Raw genomic sequence first — 23,950 nt, 5'->3', positions numbered from 1 at the left:
TTTGTGTGGTTTTTTTTTTGTTTGTTTTGTTTATTTTTAGACAAACACTCATTTCACTTGAGCTTTGAATGGAGCCCATACTACTTCATTGTGGAACACAGGCTCTGCTAAAGCTGCTGTGAATATCTTCTCTACTCGTAACATCTTTATTAGCTGAAGGAAAAAACAGTTGCCTCCATGCAGTGTCTCTGCTTTAACGTTGTCTGGACTGTAGCATCAATGCGACTGAGACACAGTTGTAATGTTAATACAAATTTACAACAGATTTTATAGAAGATTGGTGAACAGTGCCATTAAGGGAGAGGGGGATGCCGATGTGGGACATGCTTTAAATACTTAAGTCCTTAAAAAGTGTGTGAACAGTGGTTTTACTCTTAGGTAAGTTCAGGGTTAGGGTGCTGTTTGAAATAGTTTGGTTTGCCCCCCCCCCCCCCCCCCCTTTTTTTTTTGTGGAGATTTGAGTCCTGTTGCAGTGTTTTCCCTGTGCTATGTACCACAAATGCAAAGGACTAAAGAGAGGCAATTATTTCTGAAGTAAATGATTTTCTGTGGCAATGGACTTCACATTAATAATTAATCTTAAAAGGCTGATTACTGGCCCACACTGAACTATTCTGACAGCTGCCAATTTTTTGTCTTTTATTTTACTCAAGTGTAGCTTTACAACAGGCAATTGTTTTATGAATAAGATGGTTTCTGCCTATTTTACTTCTAAAATCTTATTTCATAGTAATGGATTTCTATGGAAACTTGCTTTTGTTACATAAATTGAATGTATGTAAATTAATTTTAAAACGTGGCCTGTACATTTTGAAAATAAATCGTCCAAGCCTGAGTTTTTCATCTAACAGATGAATTTAATTTACTGCAAATAACACACCAAAGGAAATCTCCGAATCCTAAGAGAGATTGTGGAAGGTTTGCATTAATTATTGTACGTATTGTATGTATGTATTTTTATGTATCATCTATTACTTTCTGATTTTAAGGTGCATCTTTTCATGCTCATGTGTGGACTACCAAGACGATTCTTTAAAAGGAATGAAACAGTAGCATACTCTGTGCAAAGGCCCCAATGAACTGTAGTACTGTCTGCTGTCATCTGTCAGCTCTTTTTAGATCTTTTCTTGAACAAAATTTTGTTTTTATATTAAAAGTCCAGTGAAAGCAATTCTATTATTGAATGTGGTATGATTTAATATTTTAAAACACACTTTTCTTTCTCTTTCAGCTTTACATCTTCCAATCCAGCCTTACAACATGGGTAAAACTCCTGCACTTCAAACTTGAAGCAATCTACAGTCAGAATCTTTGGTGTTTTAATAGTCCAAGATATCAGAACCTCTTCAGTCACAACTCTGACAGCTGTGCAAGAGGACATCCTTGATCCTTCAAGCCAGGCTTCAGTTTCCCTCGACTCCTTTTTAGGCTTTGAGCATTGCCCATTACTCAATTATAATTGCTGTTACAAATCATAATTGTGTTTTGTGTGCAGATGAGTGAAACAGATAAAGATGTAAAAGTGGCCTTATGGTGAAAAGGATTATGTACGTTACTGGTATCAAAATCAGTATGTTCTCTCCCAGCTTCAGAAGTCACAGTCTTGCAGTTGACTAGTGTGAGAATACTAGTAGAAATAGTGAATTTCTTGGGCAGGCAGCACCAGTATTTTTATTACCGTTTTGTATGACTAGGTTTAAGCAAGACAATTGTAAACATTACATTCTGTTTTATAGTACAGGCTTCATGGACATTTCCAGATTCTCTTTGTAGTCTTAGTTTCTGAACCCTGAATTCTGAAGTTTTATTGTGTGTGTTTAAATATAGTGTAATTGAAGCCTTATTGTGAAGACTGGAATGAAGCCAAATGGATATTCCATCTTCAGTAGTTTGCTTATGATGGCTTGAATGACATCTGTCCATCTTGGTGTATATTCTTAGTGAAGAATGATCTCTTTCGGAGCTGAATTCATTTTTTACTTTTTTTTTTTTTTTTAATAGACCTGAAAATAAAGATGTAAGACTGGATGCCTATCTGGTGCTTTACTCATCATACACTATTCCTGTTGCCCACTTACTGTGTGTGAGCTAAGCTGGAAAATTGCATGTGCTGTCAATTTAAAGTTGAAGATGTGCAGCATCTTACGTATTTTTAGTCTCTGGAGTTCATCTCTGCTTTTTTTGCAAATTTAGTCTGTTTTCTAAATAATCAAAATTTTGTTTTGGTTGCTAAAGGTTGCAATCTGCCTTGCTTATTTAACAAATTGGTCTCCAATGCCTGAATTTCCAAACAGGGGAAAAAAAACCCATATATTTTTAATAAAAAAATCAAGTAGTAGTTGTGGCTTCAAGACGGTGTATTCTTGGTTTCCTTCTATTTTTAACCAAAAGGCATTCATTCATTAGTACATTAAAATATCCTCTAAGCAAGAAGCACTTGACTGTATGCTTTGATCTTATTTCAGCTCTGTAGAAAATCTTAATGTTTGGAATTTTTGTAACCAGTTTCAGTATTCCCAAAGCTTTACTAATATTTTCTTGCTGTGGTGTGAGATTTATCCTATGTAAAGCATCATCTTGTGCGTCCTTGCAGTTGTGAAAGAGGCACTTGCGCTGTATATCCTGCCATCGTGTGTTTGGCTCTAGGGTCTCAGAAAGGAGCAGTCGTCTCTGCGTTACAGTCCCATCGCTTCTCTCCTGTTTTCCTGTTGTGTTTATGAATGTTATGGTATTACTCCTGTAAGACCATCGGAAGTGGTTGTCCCCTAATGTTACCTTCTTGTATCTTTGCTTTGCTGGAACATGGATGTGAAAAGATTGAGGTACTGACAAAATGTGAAGGAACCTCTGCCTTCCTAATTGAAACTACTAAATAGATAGGCAGATACTGTGTGCTAGTCATGACTAATACCAAAAATGTCCTTAGAGCTCAGAAAAAAAGAAAATTAAAAAAGAGAAAATAGTTTTCTTCACAAACTAGATTAAAAACTGGTTTATTCAAATCTAGCAAACAGCATCACAGGCTAGTGAAGCTGGAAATGATCTTTTTCTCAAACTGCTGGAGCTTTAAATCTTCTCACACTCATTTTGCATCAAAATGCTCTTCAGCACAATTTAATCCTGATTTATTTTGGGTAAGCAAGGATAGAACATAAAGCCACAATGTTTTCTGCTTTCCTTCTCTTGTGTTTCAAGCCCTTGCTGTTCAATAGATATTTCATCTCTTGAGATACCTGTAGTTTCTATATATAGCACCTGCATCAAACCATCTGGAGTGTTCATCTACAGTTCTGGTGAATGAGAGTTCCTCTAAGCATGTTCTGTAATATTTATATGGTTTTGCAAAGTAGGTAAGTCAGCAGATGGCAGATCCTAGCCTTAATAGGAACATACATAATTAGGAATCATTTTCCTTAGAATCATCTTATGAAAGAGATTTATAGGATATTAGATTAAAGATACAAGGTTTGCAGGTCAGTGTATTTAGCTTGTTGAATATATTGCTGAAACAACCAGCATTTCATTGAATTACTTTTTAAACCAGATCTGTCTTCTATGGAATTTAAAAACTAATTATTCAGTAAATTTGTCAGTGTTAGCAAAGCACTCACGCTTCTTATAATACACTTGAAATCTTATTTTCTTCATCCAGACGATATATATCATAGTACATATATTTAATATATTTTATGTAAGTATAAAACAAAAAAAGATATAAAAAGGGAAAAAGAATGTAAGTGGACAATGCAAGAGATCTTCCTACATAATTTAAAAGCAGATCTTTAGTAATGATGCTAGAGTCATTACTATAAGAAAGGATTGTAAAAAATAATTACTACCAATTAAGTCTCCTGGAATAGATTTATTCTAACTTTGAAATTCCACATCCTTCCAAAATAGTTCCACTGGAAATTGTGCCTTTCAGTGCAATTCGGTACTAGTGATACCTAATGAAGTTTTCAAAATACTTCTGCAAAATAGTCAGAAATTATGGTTTTATTTTAGACCAAGTAATCTTTACAACACTTTGAAAATATCCATACCTAAAGTTACTTTTACTTTCAAAATAATGGCACAGTTTAAGTGACTGCAAGATGAAAAGTGTCCTTTATATGGTATCATTTTAATGTTTGACACATTCTTTAAATAACTATTAGCTCTGAATAAAATAGCTGAGCAACGCAAAAGTGGCATGTAGCTTATTTAAAATGAGCTAATCAGTCACTGCCAGCTAGCCAGATGTAGTTGGGAGCCAAACTCCTGGCCCTGTGTTCACTAGTATTTCAGTAATAGTGGTCTAAGGAACGTGATGTAAAATACCATCTCATTTAGAGTATCTTGATGTTTCTGTACTGATCATATTTGTCAAAACTCTCAAAGCATCTCTTACTGCTGGGGAAGGTGGCACTTGATACATTTCCGATGTAAGGATGATGGTCATCTTTCAAGGAAAGCAAGGATAATGTGCTCTTGCAAGAAAACTTTCTTTTCAAGTCTTCCAAGTCTTTTCAAACAAAATTTTATTGGTTTTGAGAGTTGTGGATTTTTAGTTGGTTTGGGGTTTGGTTTTTTTTGTGTGTTTTTTTTTTTCTTTATATTACTATCAAATTTTTTTTTTAATAGTAGTCTGAAAAAATCCTGTTGGTAGGATTTGGGGGCAGGTTACAAAAAACATAATGAGGTTATGATATTCTCTTGGACTATTACAAAAGGCAAAAAGGCAAAAAACCTGTTTCTCAGGAAGATCATACCATGTCGTAAGGCTGGAGATGGATGTAAAGCTACAAAGAAAATCACTTACCAGGTAAGAAGGAATTGTTGAGATGCACAAATCAAAACAAGTGTAGTACATTTTGCTTAAGTTGCTGTATCTTCTTTTGTAGTCTATACACTGACTTATGTCTTATTTTGTTTTCAGATTTATGGTAGGCTGTGGTAGATGTGATGATTGGTTTCATGGTGATTGTGTTGGACTGAGTCTTTTGCAAGCACAGCAGATGGGTGAAGAAGATAAAGAATATGTGTGTGTGAAGTGCTGTGCTGAAGAGGACAAAAAAATGGAGTGTTTTGATCAAAGCGTACCAGATACTCAAGTGAAACTTGAAGTCCATAGAGAAGAAAAAGCACTTGAGTGTGAAAAACCAGGGATGTCGAAGCAAATACCTACTTGTAATCTAAATGTAACAACTGAGAAAACAAAGCAAACGGAGGACACTGGGAAGCACAAAGTCAAAATATTCAGACGGGTGAGTCGTATTTAATGCTTAAAGTTCTGTTAATTATTGGGGGGTAGAAGGAGTTTCCTCATAACCCCCTGCCATTTAAAATACCATGTTCGAAATATTTTTGTGAATCTAATATAAAACTTCTCCATTATTATTTTCAGAGTTACTTCATTTTCTAACTGGCTTGACTCTTCTGAGATGATATTGTTAAACTCCTCTTATATTGAGCAGGGTTATGTGCACGTCATATGCGTGTGTGTATATACACCTATATATATATATAGATGTATATAGAAACGGTGAAGAACTTTGTGCATTTTTCTCTCAGATTTCTAAACGCTTTTATGGGACATCTGTCAATTTGCTGTGTGCTGTAAACCACAGGTCTTTTAAATATCTGTAAAACAATATGAAAACAGTATGGTAGTTTTGATTGTTTTAGCTTCATATTGTATGTAGAAGAAAATGCCTAAAATTTTAATTAGAGCTGCTTTCTTTGTGTCCCATTTTACTAACCAAAGGATAATTTGTGAGAGCAGTGAGATAATTTTATTACAATTCTTTAGAGTCTTTTTGTGTATAGTGTCATATTTATCATAACTTAATCATCAGTAATCCTTTCTGTATTATTTCTGAATAGTAGTATTGTAATTCTGACACGTAAGCTATTCTGTTTAATTTTGGTTTACATGTGCTTTCTAAACATAAGTGACTCCCTGTGGATATGTGGTTAAAACTGGTTAAGGGATGTTCATTGGTATCCCTGACCTTTTAAAATGACTGAAAATGTAGTGGTTTTCAACATAGAGTTTAACTGCAAACTGCCTGTGATGTGTCTTCAGGCAAAATTTCAAAGAGATTGTTAAGAAATACTTGGCAGTAATTTGGGATATTGCTCAGTAACTTTTTAGAAAATATTATACGATGGCGCATGCATTCAGGGAATTCATTATACAGTATACTTAAAAAAATGAGAAAAATGTGTTGTAATTACGTAGTGGCTCATTGTAGCATTCAGTAGTGTGCTAACGTGTAAATGTTTATTTCAGGAATCTGGTGATGGGAAGAACTTGTCAGAGTCCAGAGACGCGGATACTAAAAAAGGGCAACATGTTCCTGCTCGAAAAGGATCACAAACTGCTGTAATTCCTCGGAGGTCCCCTGAAGATAAAAATGAAAAAATGAGTAAAGAGTCCCTTAGTGCTGTTGAAAGGTCCACGAAATCAGGTAGTGAGGTTTGGTGCAGTATTCCAGGCTGTAATTCACATATATGTTCAGTGAAGAATGATGACTTTATAGTATCAGTTTTTCAAACCACATGTGATAGTGATCTGAAGAGCTGTTTGTTCCATGATGTTTATGGTCTTTATTTCTCATTTCTTTTTCAGTTTTGTTTAGCAGGTAAATGTTTCCTGTGTTAGATGTGTGACTGTTTCCTGTTTGAATAGTAGAGGATGCTCACATAATCAAGAATGGAAGAAAAAGTACACAAAGATATCTCTGTATTAAACTTCACTTCACGTTGCAGAAAACTTTGAAATAGTCTTCCATAAAATACTATTAAATACTTAATGTACATAAAAGTGGTTTAATTGCTATATAAGTTATACTTTGACTTGCTGATATCTTTTGCACAAACTGATAAATAATTGTATCGACTCATTTCAAAGGGGAACATTATATTGCACACTGAGCCATCATATTTTAATCTAAATTTTATTCGAAAGGTTGAAGGGACATATTACCCCTCCCCAGCTCCCTTCCAGGAAGCATTACTCTGCTAAGATCCTGGTAATATGAAGTTATTGTCATTTGGTACTGAAATCTCAGCAGCAAAGGTAGTGAGATTATCTGTGAGAACTGTGTCTTTCACTCCTAAACTCAAGCTTTGAATTCTTGTCAAAAAAAAAAAACAAACCAAAAAAACTGCTCTTCTGGTCGTTTGCCAATGCTGATGCATTCTAGAAACTCTTTTTGGTGGAAGAAAACAATTGAAAATGTCAGGGTTAAATGTAAATCTCAATGTAAGTATTTTATACTGAATGGTATCTTTTAGACTTCAAATACCTTGTTGGTCAACTTTAAAATTCTGAGTCACAAAATAATTGACATCCTTTTTAACTGCAAATTTCAGGGAGTGAAATGAGTCTTTGGCATCCGTGAAACAATTGAATTGTTCTAAAATACATTACTTGAACTAGGACATGACAAAAAGATTTTTACGATGATGATTTCAGAATAGAAGTTAATCTTAAAAATGTTTTTTAACAGAGGGGAGACTTGGCAGTCTCATTTGGGACAATTAGCATAAAATTATTAAGCAGCACATTTGTCTTAGTCTCTTAACTGCTTTGAATTATGCTTATAGTGGCATTGTTTATTGCTAATCTTGCCCATCGCTTCCCTGTTACGGCATTGCGTTTTCAGATGGCTGAGACTGCCAAAATGTTGCTGGGATGTGGAGGTTTTCTATTTCCCCGCCCCCCTCAGGCTACAACTTTGAAAATGTTTTAGTGCAGTTCTTCATCCTCCTTCTGAGGAGGAGATGAGCAAAAAAATATACTGAGCAAATAAAAGCAGTATTAGAGCTGCTTTACTTAATAAGCCTCGCATATTCATACTTGAGATCACAGTGCAGAGTGGCAAACGGCTGTCTTGGGTCTGTACCACCTTGCTGGTGAGGAAGGGGAAATTGGTAATTTTGGTAGGGGTCATAGTTGCATTAATGGGAGAGTTGATGATCCAACCACTCAGTCTGCCCAACGGAAAAGAAAATCTGTCTTTCTATAGCTGCTTGAACATGTAGTTAGTTTGCTTCTGGTATTAATGCATTTTAAGTTGCACTCAATAGGTGAAAGTGATAATAAAGAAATACTTCTTTTTATTGTCAAACACTCAAGTTCAATCTTTATCAGTCTTCAATTTGTTTCTTTTTCCAGAGTAGAAAGTGAATAAATTAATATTGTTTATTTCCCATTGCTTTCATAAATAGAAGGCTACTGCTCTAAATTAGTGACACGTTCATGTGGTGAGACAAATGAGCTTTCAGTTGACACTCTGAAAATTAAAGTTTGAAGAATTTGGGTTTTTTGCTTTAATGATTTTAATTTGATTAGAAATTTCCATTTTTTGTATTATTTATGACACGAAACTTATAATGGCCTTGTTTAAGAGTGTCTGTTACCAGAATCAGAAGCTGAGATTATTATAATTGAAATAATTTTGATGGCTAACAGATATAGAAATGCTAAGTTTAATGAAAAACTCGATTTTAAAGTGAAGTTTAATATGCTTAAAATAAGTGCTTCCTGGTATATTATTTCTCAGTTTACTCATTGAAAAATTAATCTATGCTTTCACAAAAATTCAGAGTCAAAAATCCTACTTAAGATCAAACTAATAAGCACTGATCATCTTGGTTCAGTGTAGAAGAAAATACCTGAAGTCAAAGAGTAAAAGTCCTGTTTGTTTCTGCTAAGGAAATTTTTTTTCTGCATTAATGTATGTAATACAAAATCCAAACCAAATAAGAAAAAAAACAACAACCCTGTGAGTCCATTCCTTCTCCTTGAAGTTCGATTCAAAAATAAAACTTTATGACATCTAGCAATGGTAAAAGTCTATAGCAGTGGCTTGAGTAGCTTACAATTTTTAACTGTGTGTTTTGACAGGTGTTCATGAGAAACAAGAAATTAAGAAAAAGAAAAATGAGAAAGGATCCATTAGTGCAACACACCTGCCAGCTGTGCCAGCTTCCAAACCTTCTGCTGATCAGATAAGACAAAGTGTCAAGCAGTCTCTTAAGGAAATTCTGATGAAAAGGTAGATATATTATTGAATGAAATTATTAATGTGTATTTGTAATTATTTTCTTTCAGAAGGCAGAGGAAAAAAATATTAAGTATTTGGAAGCATTTGGTAATTTCTCTTGTGTTCTCTCACAGATTGACAGACTCCAGTTTAAAGATTCCTGAGGAGAGAGCAGCAAAAGTTGCCACAAGGATTGAGAGAGAGTTGTTTTCTTTTTTTCGGGACACTGACTCAAAGTATAAGAACAAATACAGAAGTTTAATGTTCAATCTAAAAGATCCTAAAAACAATGTATGTATTATTTGTCTGTTGTGCTTTACAGAAATCCTTTATTTGCCATAGATTAAAGGAACAGTTTTCTATGTAGATACATTATTAATTCTTTCACAGTTTATCCTGTTTTTTTTTCTGTAGGTTTCCTCCTCTCTTTGATGTCGTTTGTCCTCTTGTGCACTGAGTGTTCTCTCTGTTCTTTTCTGCTTGTTCCCCATCATTAATTCTTCAACTCCTTGCTCCCAGTGTACTTTTTATAGCGGGGTTTCAAAGTGTAGTGGATATAGCTTGCTTAGTTTAAGTGTTTGTCTTTGCCAGTGATCTGTTGTTTGGGTGTCCCTCTCCCCCCATAACTCTTTCCTGCTTACTGCAGTTATTTTTGTTACTGTCCAGCAGCTTGTCTCACTGTGCTTTTTCATACCCAGATTTCTCAAGCTTGGTCTTCACTCTTTTCTGCTTTCTATGAGCCTGTTATTCAACATCATACTCGCCTCCTCAACTTCTATCATTTGTCCTTTTATCAGTTATTCTGATCAAGTTGTTTTGTCTGTAGTATTTTGCTATGACAGTTAGCCAACTATAAATTATATGAACAGGCTAACTTCTGTCACTGGCTTCTCTTTGCTCATACTGCTGAATCGTGGGGTTTTTTTAGGAATTCAGTTCAGTCAGTCAAAAAGCATAGACATCCTCTTTAATACTAGCTTCTTTCTGCTGTGTAATACAGGGGATTTGCAGCTTTAAAAAAAAAAAGTCTTGAGTTACTGCTGCAATGGGCATAAACTCACTTTCTCCTTTGGAACAACAGTTAATATGATCATTAAGGGTATATGTAGATACATTCTGTTATGCAGAGCAAATGGAACTCTGGAATTAAGCTTTTTATGTATTAAATGAGTACAGCTTCCTACAGTGGGAGATAATTACAAAACCACATGATCCATATAGCTGTACGGAGTATGTTGTATGTTGCTTCTCTGCTTTATTTCCTGCTGTGAGCTCTTTTTGTCCTGATGGTAACAGATAATTTTTCTTCTTTCTTCTAGATCTTATTTAAGAAAGTACTGAAAGGAGAGGTTACTCCAGACCATCTAATAAAAATGAGCCCAGAAGAGCTGGCTTCCAAAGAACTGGCTGCTTGGAGACAGAGAGAAAACAGACACGTGAGATTTGTCAACTTATGTTGTTTAGTTGACTGCCTAAGCATATTTAACTTCTGTTTTCAGGTTAAGTGTATGTAGAAAGAACAGAATGCATGTTGCACAAAGCAACTCTGACTAATCAGGAGGATCTCTATAATTTATTTAGTATTCAAAACCCAAAGGCGTTGTTAGGACAGAAGTGAAAGAAGCATAGTAAATTCCTGAAAGGGGAAAACCATGCATTTTACTTTGCCGTGCAACTTTGTTGCTGCGTGCTCTTCTTTTCTTCTGTCTCAAGAGTGAAGGCTTCTTTGTCCTTATTTCCAACAAGATTTTAAAGCTCTAGCTGGAGCTATATAGACACCAGTTTCTTAGAAAGGGAGAGAGATCTCTCTGGACAAACCAAACTGAACTGGTGTTGTTTATAACTTACATACTGATGGAGCATGACAATTCACCCACCAAGAAGTAGGCCTGAAGCTGAAAACTTGTTCTGCCAGTCTGAAAAGCAGTCTAAAGGGGAAAAAAAAAACCAACCCAAAACCAACAAAACACACACACAAAACAATAAAAAAAACCTCCAACAAAGTGTAGGAAGTTTATTAGGTTAGTTAGAGCTTTACTTTTCTTGAAACAGAAAGTCACACTGTATTTATAGCTGTGTTGACGATTTAGAAGGAGAAGCAGGAATATAAGGAGCTGTATTATTTTTATAGAAGATGCCTTTTTCTTAGATAGTACCATGTTTATTGGGCAGTTAGTCTGATGGTAGTTAACTGTAGCTGCTTAGAAATGTCCAGTTTACAGCATCAAGTTTTCTAGTTTACAACATCTGGATTTGGGTCGGCAGAATCTTTGGTATTTATGTGCCACTTCGTAGAACTGAAAGGCACAAAATTTGGGTAGTGTTAACTGGTATGCATTTTGTGTTCGGGTTTTGTGATACTAGGAATTGTGGGTTATATCAGATGACTTCCAATAAAAATATTGAGTAGGTAGTGTAGAATAGTGTAGGCAGAATAGATGGAAATTCATCCTCTTGAATTCTGTGTGCTCAGAATGAAAGAATGTTCAGTGATAACGGATTCAGTACAGTGGGATGCTGTTTTAGAGACTGCGATTTGCATTGCGACATTAATTATTCTTGGTTTTTTCCTTTTCTTTGCATATTGCGACTAGACCTGTTTATGAATCATGACAACTTTTTGCTAGTTCCTATGCAAAACCAGTTGTTGAATTATTCTATTATCTCAAAGTTGTTTTGAGGGCCTAGAAAGGCATGAAATGTTTGTTTATTCTGTAGCTAGCTAAAGCCCATCTTCAGTACATCTTCATTACATTTATTTTTATAAACATCAATGAAATACTGAAAACAGACCATACAAAACAGTCCACTGCTGTGAGGAGCAGCTTCAAAACGAGAGCATATGCTGCTCAAAAATTACTGAAGGGTCCTAAATATTTCAGAGAAATACTTCAAAATTTCTAGAATTTGAAGTGTAATACAACACATAAAATAAATAGCAATGTATCATTTGACTGTATTTTTCATTCCTCTATTTAAGCAAGACTTTGAGACTGTTACTTACTAATTTTTTTTTTTTTTAAGTTTTCCCAATGTGTTCAAAAGTAACTGTAGGTGTTTGGCAGACGGATAAAATAATCATGGAATCCTTATTTCCTTATGAAACCAGGCTTAAAATACTGGGGACAGCCAGCGCAAACTGTTTCTGGCTTAAGAAGTAGAAATGTGCTTTAAGAAGCAATTTTAGAAATAACAGTTTATGTTTTATTTTTTGCGACAGGGCAAAGCAGCCGCGCTGATCAGAATTAGCACATCTTTTCCTTTAAGAATACGTTTAAATGTTTTTATTGAGGTAGAGTGTTAGGTTTATGTACTCAAAAACAAGATCTTGAAAAATGATACAAATCTATATATATTTATGTCCTACATTGTCCCTATGATTATGGGAAAAGAGTTGATGCCTTTTTTTTTTTTCCCAGAATTACGTATCTTTAAACTTAGTGTTGAAGGTCTGCTTTATAACTTGTTTAAACGCATGCCTGATAAGTACTCACTGCATTGTAGGTGAAGTTAGACCAGCTGCTTGTGCGTTCGCTTCGTGAAACTACTTCCCACTTGCAAAATAAGAATGTATTCTTTTTTTTCCTCGAGGGTTTCCTAATTGCAATCATATTTTCTGCTGTATGTTTGTGGATTTCCAAATTTTATTACATGGAAGTAAATATAAATAACTCCCTGTTTTTACAGACGATTGAAATGATTGAGAAGGAACAGAGGGAAGTTGAAAGAAGACCTATCACAAAAATTACTCACAAAGGAGAAATAGAAATTGAAAGTGAAACGCCGATAAAAGAACAAGAGGAAGTTATGGAAATTCAGGTAGAAAAGAAAACACAGCAACACAGTGTATTTAGTTCATAGATAATATGGTGGTAAAGTGGTTTGTTTGTTTATGATTTTGTTGTACAGATCTGTAATTATATGTTAGGTCTGTTTTGAGTTTAATTTTTCTTTTATCCTCATTGACTTTCACTTCTGGGCCTGGTGCTTTTTTATTTTTTTCCATGTTGTGTCCATGATGGTATGATAAATTCTGCCAATAGTAGAAAATATTCTAAATCTTATCAAAAACACATTTAGGAATATGAATTCATTCTCTTAATACATTTGTAGATTTTGTGATAGCCTTTAGGCCATACAGCTGAAGGGAGAGTTTTATGTCTGAAGGGAAGAAAATACCATAAAATATTTAAGCAATACAGATAGCAATATTAGGAATATTAACAGAGGAAGAAAAAGGCTAACTGAAATGTGTTTGACTTTTCTTAGGAACCTAATATGAAATTGTTTGAGAAGTCAGAGGAAGCTGAAAAAGATAAAGAAATAAATGAATCTGCATCTCCAGATACCACAAGTCAACATAAAAATCATCTCTTCGATCTTAACTGCAAAATCTGCATAGGTAATTTTTAAAAGCATGACAGAATACATACATCATGCTTGTATAATGCTTTTCAGTCATAAATCTCAGTATACCTCAAGAATATAAATAAATGTGCTTTTTTTTTCCCTACTTTGTTGACAAAGATCTGGAAGCAATGTTTTACTTCATAATTTACAAAAGAGACTATTAAAGTGATAGGGTATTGGCATAAAGTTGTCTTCTATTTAAAAAAAAAGACTGCAGAGAAGGACATCCCTTTAATGGGTGTACATGCTATTGTTGATTCCTCATTTCTTTATCCTGTCCCATTACAATAGCAATATTTAGGTATAATATTGTATAAATATATACAATGTATAAATTTATACAATTTTATAAATATTTATGAATATGTATAAAAGGAATATTAACATAATAATACATATCATAAATATGTATAAAATGTATCATTTCTTTATCTTATCCCACTTCAATGGCAATATGTAGTATTTTTGGTGTGTCTTCCATGTCTTCAAGAGGAAGCCCTCTTTTGTTTCTTTAATAAAAAATAAAAAGCATTGCAATTCATTCTCTGCAGGCCGAATGGCACCACCTACTGATGATCTTTCTGCGAAAAAAGTGAAGGTGTCTGTTGGAGTTGCACGGAAGCAGTCAGACAACGAAGCTGAGAGCATTGCAGACGCGCTTTCTTCAACATCAAGTATTTTAGCTTCAGAATTACTGGAAGATGATAAGCAAGACTCATCAAAATCATCATTCACACCTCTCCCAAAGTAATATAAACTGTAGAAACAGTATTTTTAAACGAAAGACGTTATTAATCTTGTTAAGCTATTATGACTAAAGTTAATTTTTTAATGGCATTTCATTAATCCATTTGTGTACTTGAAGTTGTGCATCTCTTCTTAGGAATGGGATTATCTGCTGGAGTAAATGATGCTATACATTTATATAAATAATAGTACATATATTATTATGATTACAAACTCCTAATTACTACATTTTCTTTTGGGGAAAAGTAAACTACCTTATGTTTGCTGGTGCAACAAGGCCTAAAGAGGCAGCTGAGTTCATAGTAAAAAAGTCAGAATATAGATTTCATATTGTATTTTGCTATTAAGGACGGTAATATGTACAGTGCTGCAGTTGAATGAGTGTGTGCTTGTACATGTATATATAAAGCTAGGGAGTTTGAGGTTGCTCTAAACAGAGCACTTTACACTGGTACATCAGGCTAGTTTCAAATCTCAAAACAACATTTTTCTAGAAATGACAGATAACAGCAGCTTGTTTGATGTTTTGCCATATTTGCTGTCATCTCTCTTCATTTTCTTCCACACTCTACTCTGCTACCCACTAAAGAGGGAATTGCAATTCATGAGGCTGTTTTTTTCTGGTTTGAGGAAGGGATTGCTAGAAAAACATTGACTTCCAGTTATTTAGAATTGACTGGAGTTTGTGCTGAGATTTTGCCTTTATCAGGGCATCAGTGGGATCCTTCACCAAGGACAGTGGACAGGACAGTGTTCTTTGAGTGGCTCGCTGAAGATTCAAGGATGTCATTTCTAGTGTAGACAGAAAGGAACAGGTTACTGTGTTACTGTAACAGTACAACATCTGGTGCTACTGGGTGGCTAGCTTAAAACTGCTGATAGCCTGCCTAGAATATTTTGATAACATGTTGGAAAATGTTGAAATGTGGCTGTAACCTTTTCCATGAGGAAACCCCCAGGCTGAGAAACACTGTCCTGTGACATTATTTAAGTCTTTCCGTTTATTCTGAAAAATATTATTGAGACTTTTTTTTGAAGTGGGGAAAAATGCTGTTTTGTACCGTTGATGATATTGGAATTGGGAGGAGGCGCTCACAGAAGCCGTGGAAGTGATGCATGGGTGGGAAGAGATGAGGAGCTGGCTTGTGGGACAAAAGGAGGGAAGGGGGACGCAGATATTCAGGTGGTGGACAGACAGCGTTGCAACAAAACCTAGGAGGTAGGAAAGCGGGGTGAAGATAGGCCAGCGGGCAGTGTGTCATCTTCTCCTCCCCTTCCTGTGGCAGGGGAAGATCTTACTAGGTCTGCAGCAGCTGTATGTGCTTGTGTGTCCTCTTCAGTAGCATTTAATAACTCTTGGACTAAGTAACTTCTCCATACTCAAAAGATACAGTAGTGAACTAATGTGCTGCTTATCTGACGGTAATTCATGTAACGTACATCTGCTCCACTGGAAGATGAGAAATGTGGTTGTCTGCCTGTCTCTTTTCATTGACCCTCAAGTATGCTTAACCGAAAAAGAAAATTCTTAATGACACATAATTTCTTTTACAAAGAAAGATTCTGATTTACAGGATCTTGCATGATATGTCATGTTCTAAACAAAGTGTTTTTTTGTTTGTCGTTTTTTAGGTCAGAAACACCTGGTACTGTGGAATGTGAAAGTCTGTTTCTGGCACGCCTGAATTTCATCTGGAAGGGTTTTATCAATATGCCTTCAGTGGCAAAGTTTGTTATTAAGGCTTATCCAGTTTCTGGCTCTTTTGAGTATTTAACGGAGGTACTTTTGTTTACTGCAAAGAACGAAAAATTCATGTATTAACTTTAGCGACTTGTTTACCTTGTAGGCTAATAATCATATAATGATGAAAGGCAGTGAAGCATGATCATTGTACTGGGTAAAGTATTTGTGGGAGGACAGAGGTTAGGGTATGTATTTGTAAGTATTTTTCAGTTTGTCCTTCACAGACCCGTGGTTCATCAGGATTCAAGTTCTTTTGCTCTCATCTCACTGTAAGATGTTTCTTGAGCATGAGCAGCAGTATTTCCAGAGCTGGTTTTATAAGAGTTGAACTGTTTTTTGTTTATTATGGAGCATCTTCTGTAGTATAAAGTAGCAGGGAAAAATAGGACAAAATATGCTACTGAAATAACCACCTGTGTGGCATCCATTTTCTTAATTAGAGGTGAGAAAATTGTAGCTTGGTTATGAATTGAAAGCATTAAATAAGTCGATACCGATTTCTGGAAGAGAAGTGTCTACTGTTGGTTTCTGTTGACAGTGCGAGAAGTCTTCTCATCTTCAACAAAAACCTGCGTAACAGGGTTTCTTTTTTTGCCTGTCTGTTGGCAATTCTGGTCCTAACCTTCCACTGTAAGACTAAATTGTTCCTAAAAAAAAAAAAAAGTTTATGTAGTGTTCTCTTCAGTGTCTGAGAGGCAGGAAAAGGATGCAACTGCTTATAATAGTTGTCTTCATGTCATAAAATAAAGATCAGAGAGCTCAAAAGGCTCAGTGTTGCTTCTTGCCGGTGACACAGGATGCATCAGCTTTCTAATTAAACAGACTGAAGTCTTCTATTAATGTGATTATCTTTACTTTGCTGTATATCTTCGGTGAAGTGCAGGGCATGCAGTACCCTTTAATACTAAGGGATTGTTTTACGAATATGATGTGCTTTTCAAAACTCTTCTGCTTTATTTCAAAAAACTGTTTTTTCTTAGGTGTTCCTAAATGAGTCTGAAAGTCTATTTTTGTTACTTGTGAATAGTAAACTTGATAATATCCAAGAACAAGTTTATGTCTCTATATGCACGTGTGTGTAGGTTATGTTTTTCCCTCATGATTAAGATTCTGAAAGTTTATTATACAATAAATAACCTTCCTTCATAGGCGTGGGGCTCTCATAGCAGTTTGATCTTACAGATAACTTGAGTGTTTCCAGAGCGCAGTACACTTACGTTTGCAGTTAATGTTACTGAAATAAATAATTTTGGGGAAGGTATAGATGAACAGTATTGAATGATAACTAATTTAGTACAGGTCATTAACTTTGCATTGAAAATCCTAATTTAAATATCCAAAATTTAAATGTAAATTAATTTGTTTCTACTGTTGTAACTTCTACTGATATCTTAAAGTTATAATTTAAGAACTATAAGAATTAAGTATGTTTTGAATATATTAAATACATACTGGATGAAGAATTTACCACAATTTTTATGTTGGATTCAGATTTCTGTTGTCCTTTCTCACAGGATTTACCTGATAGTATTCAAGTAGGTGGCAGGATATCTCCTCACACTGTCTGGGAGTATGTCGAAAAAATCAAAGCTTCAGGGACCAAGGTAAGAATTTTACATATTGAAGGCTTGCTGTTTAACTTTCACCCTATTCACCCTAAAGGTCTTTTTTTCCCTGGAATATTTGTGAAATACATGACACTTTTAAGGATAACTGATGGGATGGATGGCAGCTGATGGTGTTTATTTTCTTACTATTAGCCTTAACCTGTCATTTGCTGTTTGAGAATACTTGTATTCCTTTGAGACAGTAACTCATGAATGTTTGGACACCACTTCACACGTCTCAAGTGTTACCCTTTTGTTTCGGTACTGTTGCAGTATGCAAAACCATCTCAGTGGTCCTCTACTGGACTTGTCCCGCTGTGTGCAGGTTGTCCCTGGGCTGGGGAGCCCAAAACTAGATAGGGTTCTCCAGGTGCTCTCTCACGAGTGCTGGATAGAAGGGAATAATCATTGTGTTGGCCTGCTGCCTGCTCCGGTTCTGACACCCAGCATGCAGTTGGCCTTCTTGGCATGGCCTGGTTCACATTCAGCTTGTCCGCCAGGACCCGGCGTCCTTTTATGCCAAGCTGCTTTCTAGCCAGTCCGTCCCCTGGCCTCTCCTGGTGCATGGGGTTGCTCCATCTCAAGGTGCAAGATGTCACATTTGCCTTTGCTGACCTTCATGAAGGTCAGCCCATTTTTCAGCCTGTTGAGGTCCCTCTGAATGGCAGCCCACACTCTTCAGCGTATCGACCGCTGCCCCTAATTAGGTGTCATCTCAGTTTTGCAGAGTGTCTTCTGTCCCATCTTCCAGGTCATTAATTAAGCCATTAAACAGCATCAGCCCCAGCATTGACTCCTGAGCTGGGCTTTGGTCATAATTTTGGGATCTGAATACTGGTCCTTCCCTGGTATTAATGGATATCTCTGACACAATAGACTACAAAATAAAGCCTTCTAGTAATGTTCAGGGTGGGGAGGGGAATAATTACTTGGAAGCTGGCATGCTTCCCTAAAACTTGTTATTTAGCTGGCTGATAAAATGTTGGCTTTTCTGTCATGCACTGTCATTAATTTTTTTTATACTAAATGCTTTTTATTTGTTTTCTCCAGTTTTCCATAATTATTTTTGGCCTTGTTTCTGCTCCTCTGTTGTTCTCTGCTTTCTTTGGGAGGCTTTTTCTCCTCCTCTGAACTGTGCTTAAATAAATAAAGAGCAGTCACTAAAACAATTAAAATTTCATAGAAAAATGTATCTGACCGTCTTTTTCCCTCTATTTTTGTAAACAGGAGATCTGTGTAGTACGCTTTACCCCTGTAACTGAAGAGGATCAAATATCCTACGCGTTGTTGTTTGCATATTTCAGCAGTAGAAAACGCTATGGTGTAGCGGCCAATAACATGAAGCAAGTGAAAGATTTGTACCTCATCCCTTTAGGTTCCTCAGATAAAGTCCCACATCATCTTGTGCCTTTTGACGGGCCTGGTAAGTACAGCTTGGAATTCGGACCTTTATTATCATAACACTGCTAAAAGAAGTTTGCAACATAAATGTAAGAGAAAATGAAATTTTAAAATGCCAGCTATTCTGTTCAGACATGTCATGAGTTTTCCATAACATTATATTAGCTTCCTTGAAAAGACGTTAATTTGCCATTGTAAGATTATTCTGATACTTTAAAGTATTGTTGTCGAAAAAATTACTGTGTGTAACTTTTGTTTCATGTTTACTACATTCTTCCTCTAACCCGGGTGGCTTTGTAGGTTACAATCTCAGTAAATTCAGTGATGGAAGTGAACTATGATAGTAGACATACTGAACTCCAAATTGATGCTGTAACATTAAAATAGTATTTTTCATTATTTGAAATGCACTAATTCCTTTTTTCTCAAGTGTTCTAAACTTCCTTAAAAAAAAAGACATGGAAAGTTTAAAAAAAACAGGTGGGCAAGGAAGAAAAGATCCTGAAATGGCTCTCAGTTGTTCTGCTTACACCTGAATTATTTTGTATCAATTTATTTTGGTTATAAAAATTTGTGGATGATTTCTTCTTTTGAGATAGGCAGAGCTGAAATGAAGAGAGGATGAGCTACAACTCATAATTTTTTTTTTGCAAGAACCTAAATTATACAGAACAAAAGACATAGTGAAGAGATAGCTAATAGTATAACTTGAAACACGGTGCCTTCCTGGTATGAGGGAGGCATTTTGGAAAGACACTCTTGGTAAATCTTTGAAGTATGTCTAACACAAATTGATTAGGAGACTTTGTGGTTGCAAGTGTACTATTTACTTTTTTTTTTTCCCCCTCTTGTGCTTTGCCACCACTGTTACCAGACTGTAGCTGTGTTAGACTAACATGATGTTTAACTTCTGTGCTTTTTCTTATGTGACGAGATGTCCTATATCACTGTCTTGTATTCTGTACTTGGAAGTTATAGTGGGTGATATAGTACCTAAAGGAATTTTAATTTGCAATGTTTGAAGTCATAATTTTTATGTCAGAAATAGATTTTTTGATTATTTCAAGTATTGTTTGTTATGTTTAATGATGGAAATTTCAAATATCATAAACTGAATACTTTCTATAATATATTGTAAGAGTATGGGGGTTATTTTTGCTAAAATGATTGCTTTAACCAAAACATAAGGAGATGATAAATTGCTGTTACAATTTTGTACAGGGATTGAAATACATCGACCAAATTTATTACTGGGATTGATAATTCGCCAGAAAATGAAGAGGCAGATTACTGCCGTTGCAAGCGTTACTAGTAGTTTTGTGGATGAAGCTTCTGAAAGTACCTTGAGTAACTTGCCACCAGAGAAGAAAAGTAAGCCAAACAAACCTGAAGTCTCTCATCATGAGTTGGCACTAGAAGAAGAGGAGGAAAATGATTTTTTTAATTCCTTCACAACTGTGCTACACAAGCAGAGAAATAAACCTCAGCAATCTAATATAGAAGATGTTCCAGCAGTTATTGAACCATTGGTGGAAAGTACCAAACATGAACCACCAAAGCCTCTCAGATTTCTTCCTGGAGTCCTGGTTGGATGGGAAAATCAGCCTTCTACTCTGGAGCTAGCAAATAAACCCTTGCCAGTGGATGATATTCTCCAAAGCCTGTTGGGTACAACAGGGCAGGTATATGAACACGGCAAGTCAGAAGCAAGTCCCAGTGAAGACATACCATTATTAAATGAACAAGCAACCTTAAAAGAAGAAAACATGGATGTTGCTGAGGTAACTACTGAAGTCAGTGAAGCAAAGACTGGTTTGGATGATCTACAGGAATCCACTAACGCTGCTGTAACTGCGGATGCAGCAGCTGTAGGGACCTCAAGTTCTGCAAGAAGTGCTGGATCTTTGATAGGGCTGACTCTTAAGGGAAAACCTCCAGATGTCTCCACAGAAGCATTTTTAGCAAATTTATCTGCTCAGTCACAGAATAAAGAAACTGAAGAAAGTAAAGAAAATGACCCAAAGAGGCAGTTACCTGACAAGGAGAACGTTGCACAGGAAGTTAGAAGGACCACAAATTCCAGCTTTTCTTCTTCCTCATCAAATGCAGGGAAAAAACCCAGTGAGAACAATGTTAATGTGGGCTCTGCTGAAGGTACTGCTGCCAATACCTCTAAATCACCGCCATTTATTAATCTTAAAAGAGACCCACGACAGGCAGCTGGACGAAGCCAGCAGGCTAATGCTTCGGAAAACAAGGAAGGAGACGTTAGCAGAAATGAAGACCGACAGAACGCTTCAGGAAATGATCAGTTGGAACCAGAGAATAAACAGTCTTCTGGAGAAGCGGGCTTAAACCTGTATCAAAGTGATGCGCAAACCAACGAGACGCAGTACAGTTCAACTGCAGCAAAAGCAGATAACGCAGGCGCGGCACAAGCGGAAGATACCAGACACTCACAGGAAGATGCGCTGATGCAAAACATTGAAACAGTGAACTCATTTAGAAGAGGACCAGCAGCAACTTCATCTCATTTTGAAACCGAAAACTCTTCTCGTTCTGAATTTATTTCCAAAGTCCCAGGCCCTATTACAAGTGGCAGCTTCTCATCTGTTAGACCTCCACAGCAGAATTTTCAGCATCCTAAATCTAATCCACCTGGATTTCAGTTTCAGGCTCCTGCACCTCATAACTTCCCTCCACAAAACAACCCTATGTTTGGATTTCCTCCTCATTTACCACCTCCACTTCTTCCTCCTCCAGGCTTTGGCTTTCCTCAAAATCCAATGATGCCATGGCCACCAGTAGCTCATTTATCAGGTCAGCCACCACACTATGCCGGACCCATTGCACAAGGGCTACCAGTGGCCCACAAACAATCAAGATTTTTGGGGCCAGAAAATTTTTTTCAGAGTAAAGACAGTAGGAGACCAGAAAGACGCCACAGCGATCCCTGGGGCAGACAAGAACAGCATTTGGAGAGAGGGTTCAGTAGAGGAAAAAATGATCAACACAGACAAAGATTTTACAGTGAATCCCATCACCAAAAGAAAGACAGACATGAAAAAGAGTGGAACAATGAAAAATATTGGGAGCAAGATTCTGAAAGAAATAGACGCAGAGACAGAAACCAGGAAAAGGAGAGAGAGAGGAAGAGTAGAGAGGAAGGACAGAGAGACAAAGAAAGATTGCGATCTCCACACAGTGACAGGGCTGCTGATGGAAAAAGCCCTAGAGAGACTAGAAATCCAGAAAAAAAGACAGAGAAGCCTAAAAGTGAAGAACAGGCTCATGAAAAAGATAAGGAGAGGGAGAAAAGCAAAGAGAAGCATAGAGAACGAGAAAGTGAAAAGAACAGAGAGAGACATAGGGACCACAGTGACAGAACTAAAAGCAAAAGGTAAAAAGATGCAGGCAGTCTTTTAAAATCCTATTTAAATAAACTGTTAGAGTAATGTCGTAAACTTTGTATAAAAAAGAAATAAAAGCCTGCTAGGATTGTGCCATCTTTTTTTATTCAGTGTTGGTGTTTTGCAGAAACAAGTCTGTGTTTTGGTACCACTCGGTGTACCAATACTCATCCTTTTTTTCATTATACCAACTATCGCTAGAAGTAGGAGTTTAATATTTTTAAAAATTTTACATTGCTGTATATTCAAAATTTTAAAGATTTCTTTTATTAATATGCAATAAAGGCTTAGAAATTTTCTTAGCTGATGAAGTTGGCTTTAGTCAAGTCTGCAGTATAGTTGCTGCCTTTGGTAATTTGTGCTCTCTTCTGTTTTAAGATGCTCTGATAATTTTAAAGGTGAATTTCATACAATAACCTTCTTTTTAAATTGCACTGTTTTTAAAGACTGTAGCAAAGCCTCAGAATCCACACACATTACAACAAAATATAATATGCTCGGTGGTGTGAAGAGTTTTTTAAGTTATTCAGTAGTACAATAAAATAATTCAAGTGTATTTCATTAGTTTTTCAAGTATTTCCTAAGCATCTGAAGCAGGTTGTGACCAGAAATTGGAAGGCTGAGCTGCTTGAATGTTATTGCTTTAAACTGCACTTGTTTTAATAAGAAAGCATTTTTAACCTAAATTCTTGAAAATATGATTTGTAGTAGTAAATTCATTTCTCCTACCATTTTCCATGCTTCAAAAACTTGAATACCTAAGCTTGTACATTACTTTGTGTTTTGCTATCCTTTTTACTGTAAAATGTAAATATTTTAAGGGATATTTTGATTCTAAAATGATAAAACTTTCTCACATACTGTGTGTGTTTGATTTCATAGGTGTGAAACTAGGCTAAATGAATATAGCAGGCTGAGTTACAGAATGCCACATTTGTTGTACACTTCATGGCTCGGTCGTTTCGAGTTTCGGGGGGCGAAGAGGGAGGAGAGGGGCAGAAGGGTGTCTGTACCATTGGGACTTCTAGTAAATTGGTATTTTGTAGTGACTGCCATCCACTGATGCAAAACAGAAAGCCAAAAAAAAAGCAAACCTGAAAACAAACTAAAATCTCCTGCTTTTATACTTCTTAAAATACCCTGGTCATTTTGTTGAGTCTGTCAGAAACAGCAAAAATATTCCACTATGTAAAGAAAAACTTCGATTTATTGTTCTGGTTTTCAGTGTTTTGTTTTTCACTTTGAGTACATGACCTTATGTACTGATGTAGCGTTTTGCACTTTGCTGTAGAAAAGCCTCTTCTTTCCAGAAAGGTCTTTCCAGTTTAACAACATGCTAATTGTTAGTTTTAATTATGAATATATTTTAAGGTAAAATTTCATTTGGCTACCTTGCAGGTGGTAGCAATTCATGGTCAAATTGACTAAAATTAAAAATCTTGCACCAAATAAAGGGGGTGGTAGACTTTCATTAAGTAATGTTTCTCAGGCTCATAGTTGAGAAGATTCATTAAGAAAAATAATCCTCAGTTTGTTAGTAGCTAGAAGCAATATTTAAACTTTTAACTTTCATAGCATGATAACATGATGCAATTA

The 23,950-nt window shown here is 35.9% G+C and overlaps 1 protein-coding gene across 8 annotated transcripts in view; it reads left to right on the top strand.

Annotated features, from left to right (window-relative positions):
• Window positions 1-23,215, top strand: part of PHF3 (PHD finger protein 3) — a 52,929-nt gene extending 29,714 nt beyond the window's left edge. For all 8 annotated transcript variants that reach the window (XM_082305312.1, XM_082305307.1, XM_082305305.1 and 5 more), the window contains 12 exons: window positions 4,919-5,246; window positions 6,275-6,452; window positions 8,897-9,047; window positions 9,170-9,326; window positions 10,355-10,471; window positions 12,723-12,854; window positions 13,305-13,437; window positions 13,997-14,192; window positions 15,825-15,972; window positions 17,451-17,540; window positions 18,771-18,966; window positions 20,166-23,215. In XM_082305312.1, the coding sequence (XP_082161438.1) occupies window positions 4,919-5,246; window positions 6,275-6,452; window positions 8,897-9,047; window positions 9,170-9,326; window positions 10,355-10,471; window positions 12,723-12,854; window positions 13,305-13,437; window positions 13,997-14,192; window positions 15,825-15,972; window positions 17,451-17,540; window positions 18,771-18,966; window positions 20,166-22,348 (4,009 nt within the window). In that variant the 3' untranslated portion in view covers window positions 22,349-23,215. The remainder of the gene's footprint in view (window positions 1-4,918; window positions 5,247-6,274; window positions 6,453-8,896; window positions 9,048-9,169; window positions 9,327-10,354; window positions 10,472-12,722; window positions 12,855-13,304; window positions 13,438-13,996; window positions 14,193-15,824; window positions 15,973-17,450; window positions 17,541-18,770; window positions 18,967-20,165) is intronic.
• Window positions 23,216-23,950: the final 735 nt, after the last annotated feature.

Source organism: Platalea leucorodia, assembly GCF_965183815.1.
Source record: "Platalea leucorodia genome assembly, chromosome: 3".
NCBI classification, from domain to species: Eukaryota; Metazoa; Chordata; class Aves; order Pelecaniformes; family Threskiornithidae; genus Platalea; species Platalea leucorodia.
This window is presented reverse-complemented; position numbering and strand designations above follow the sequence as displayed.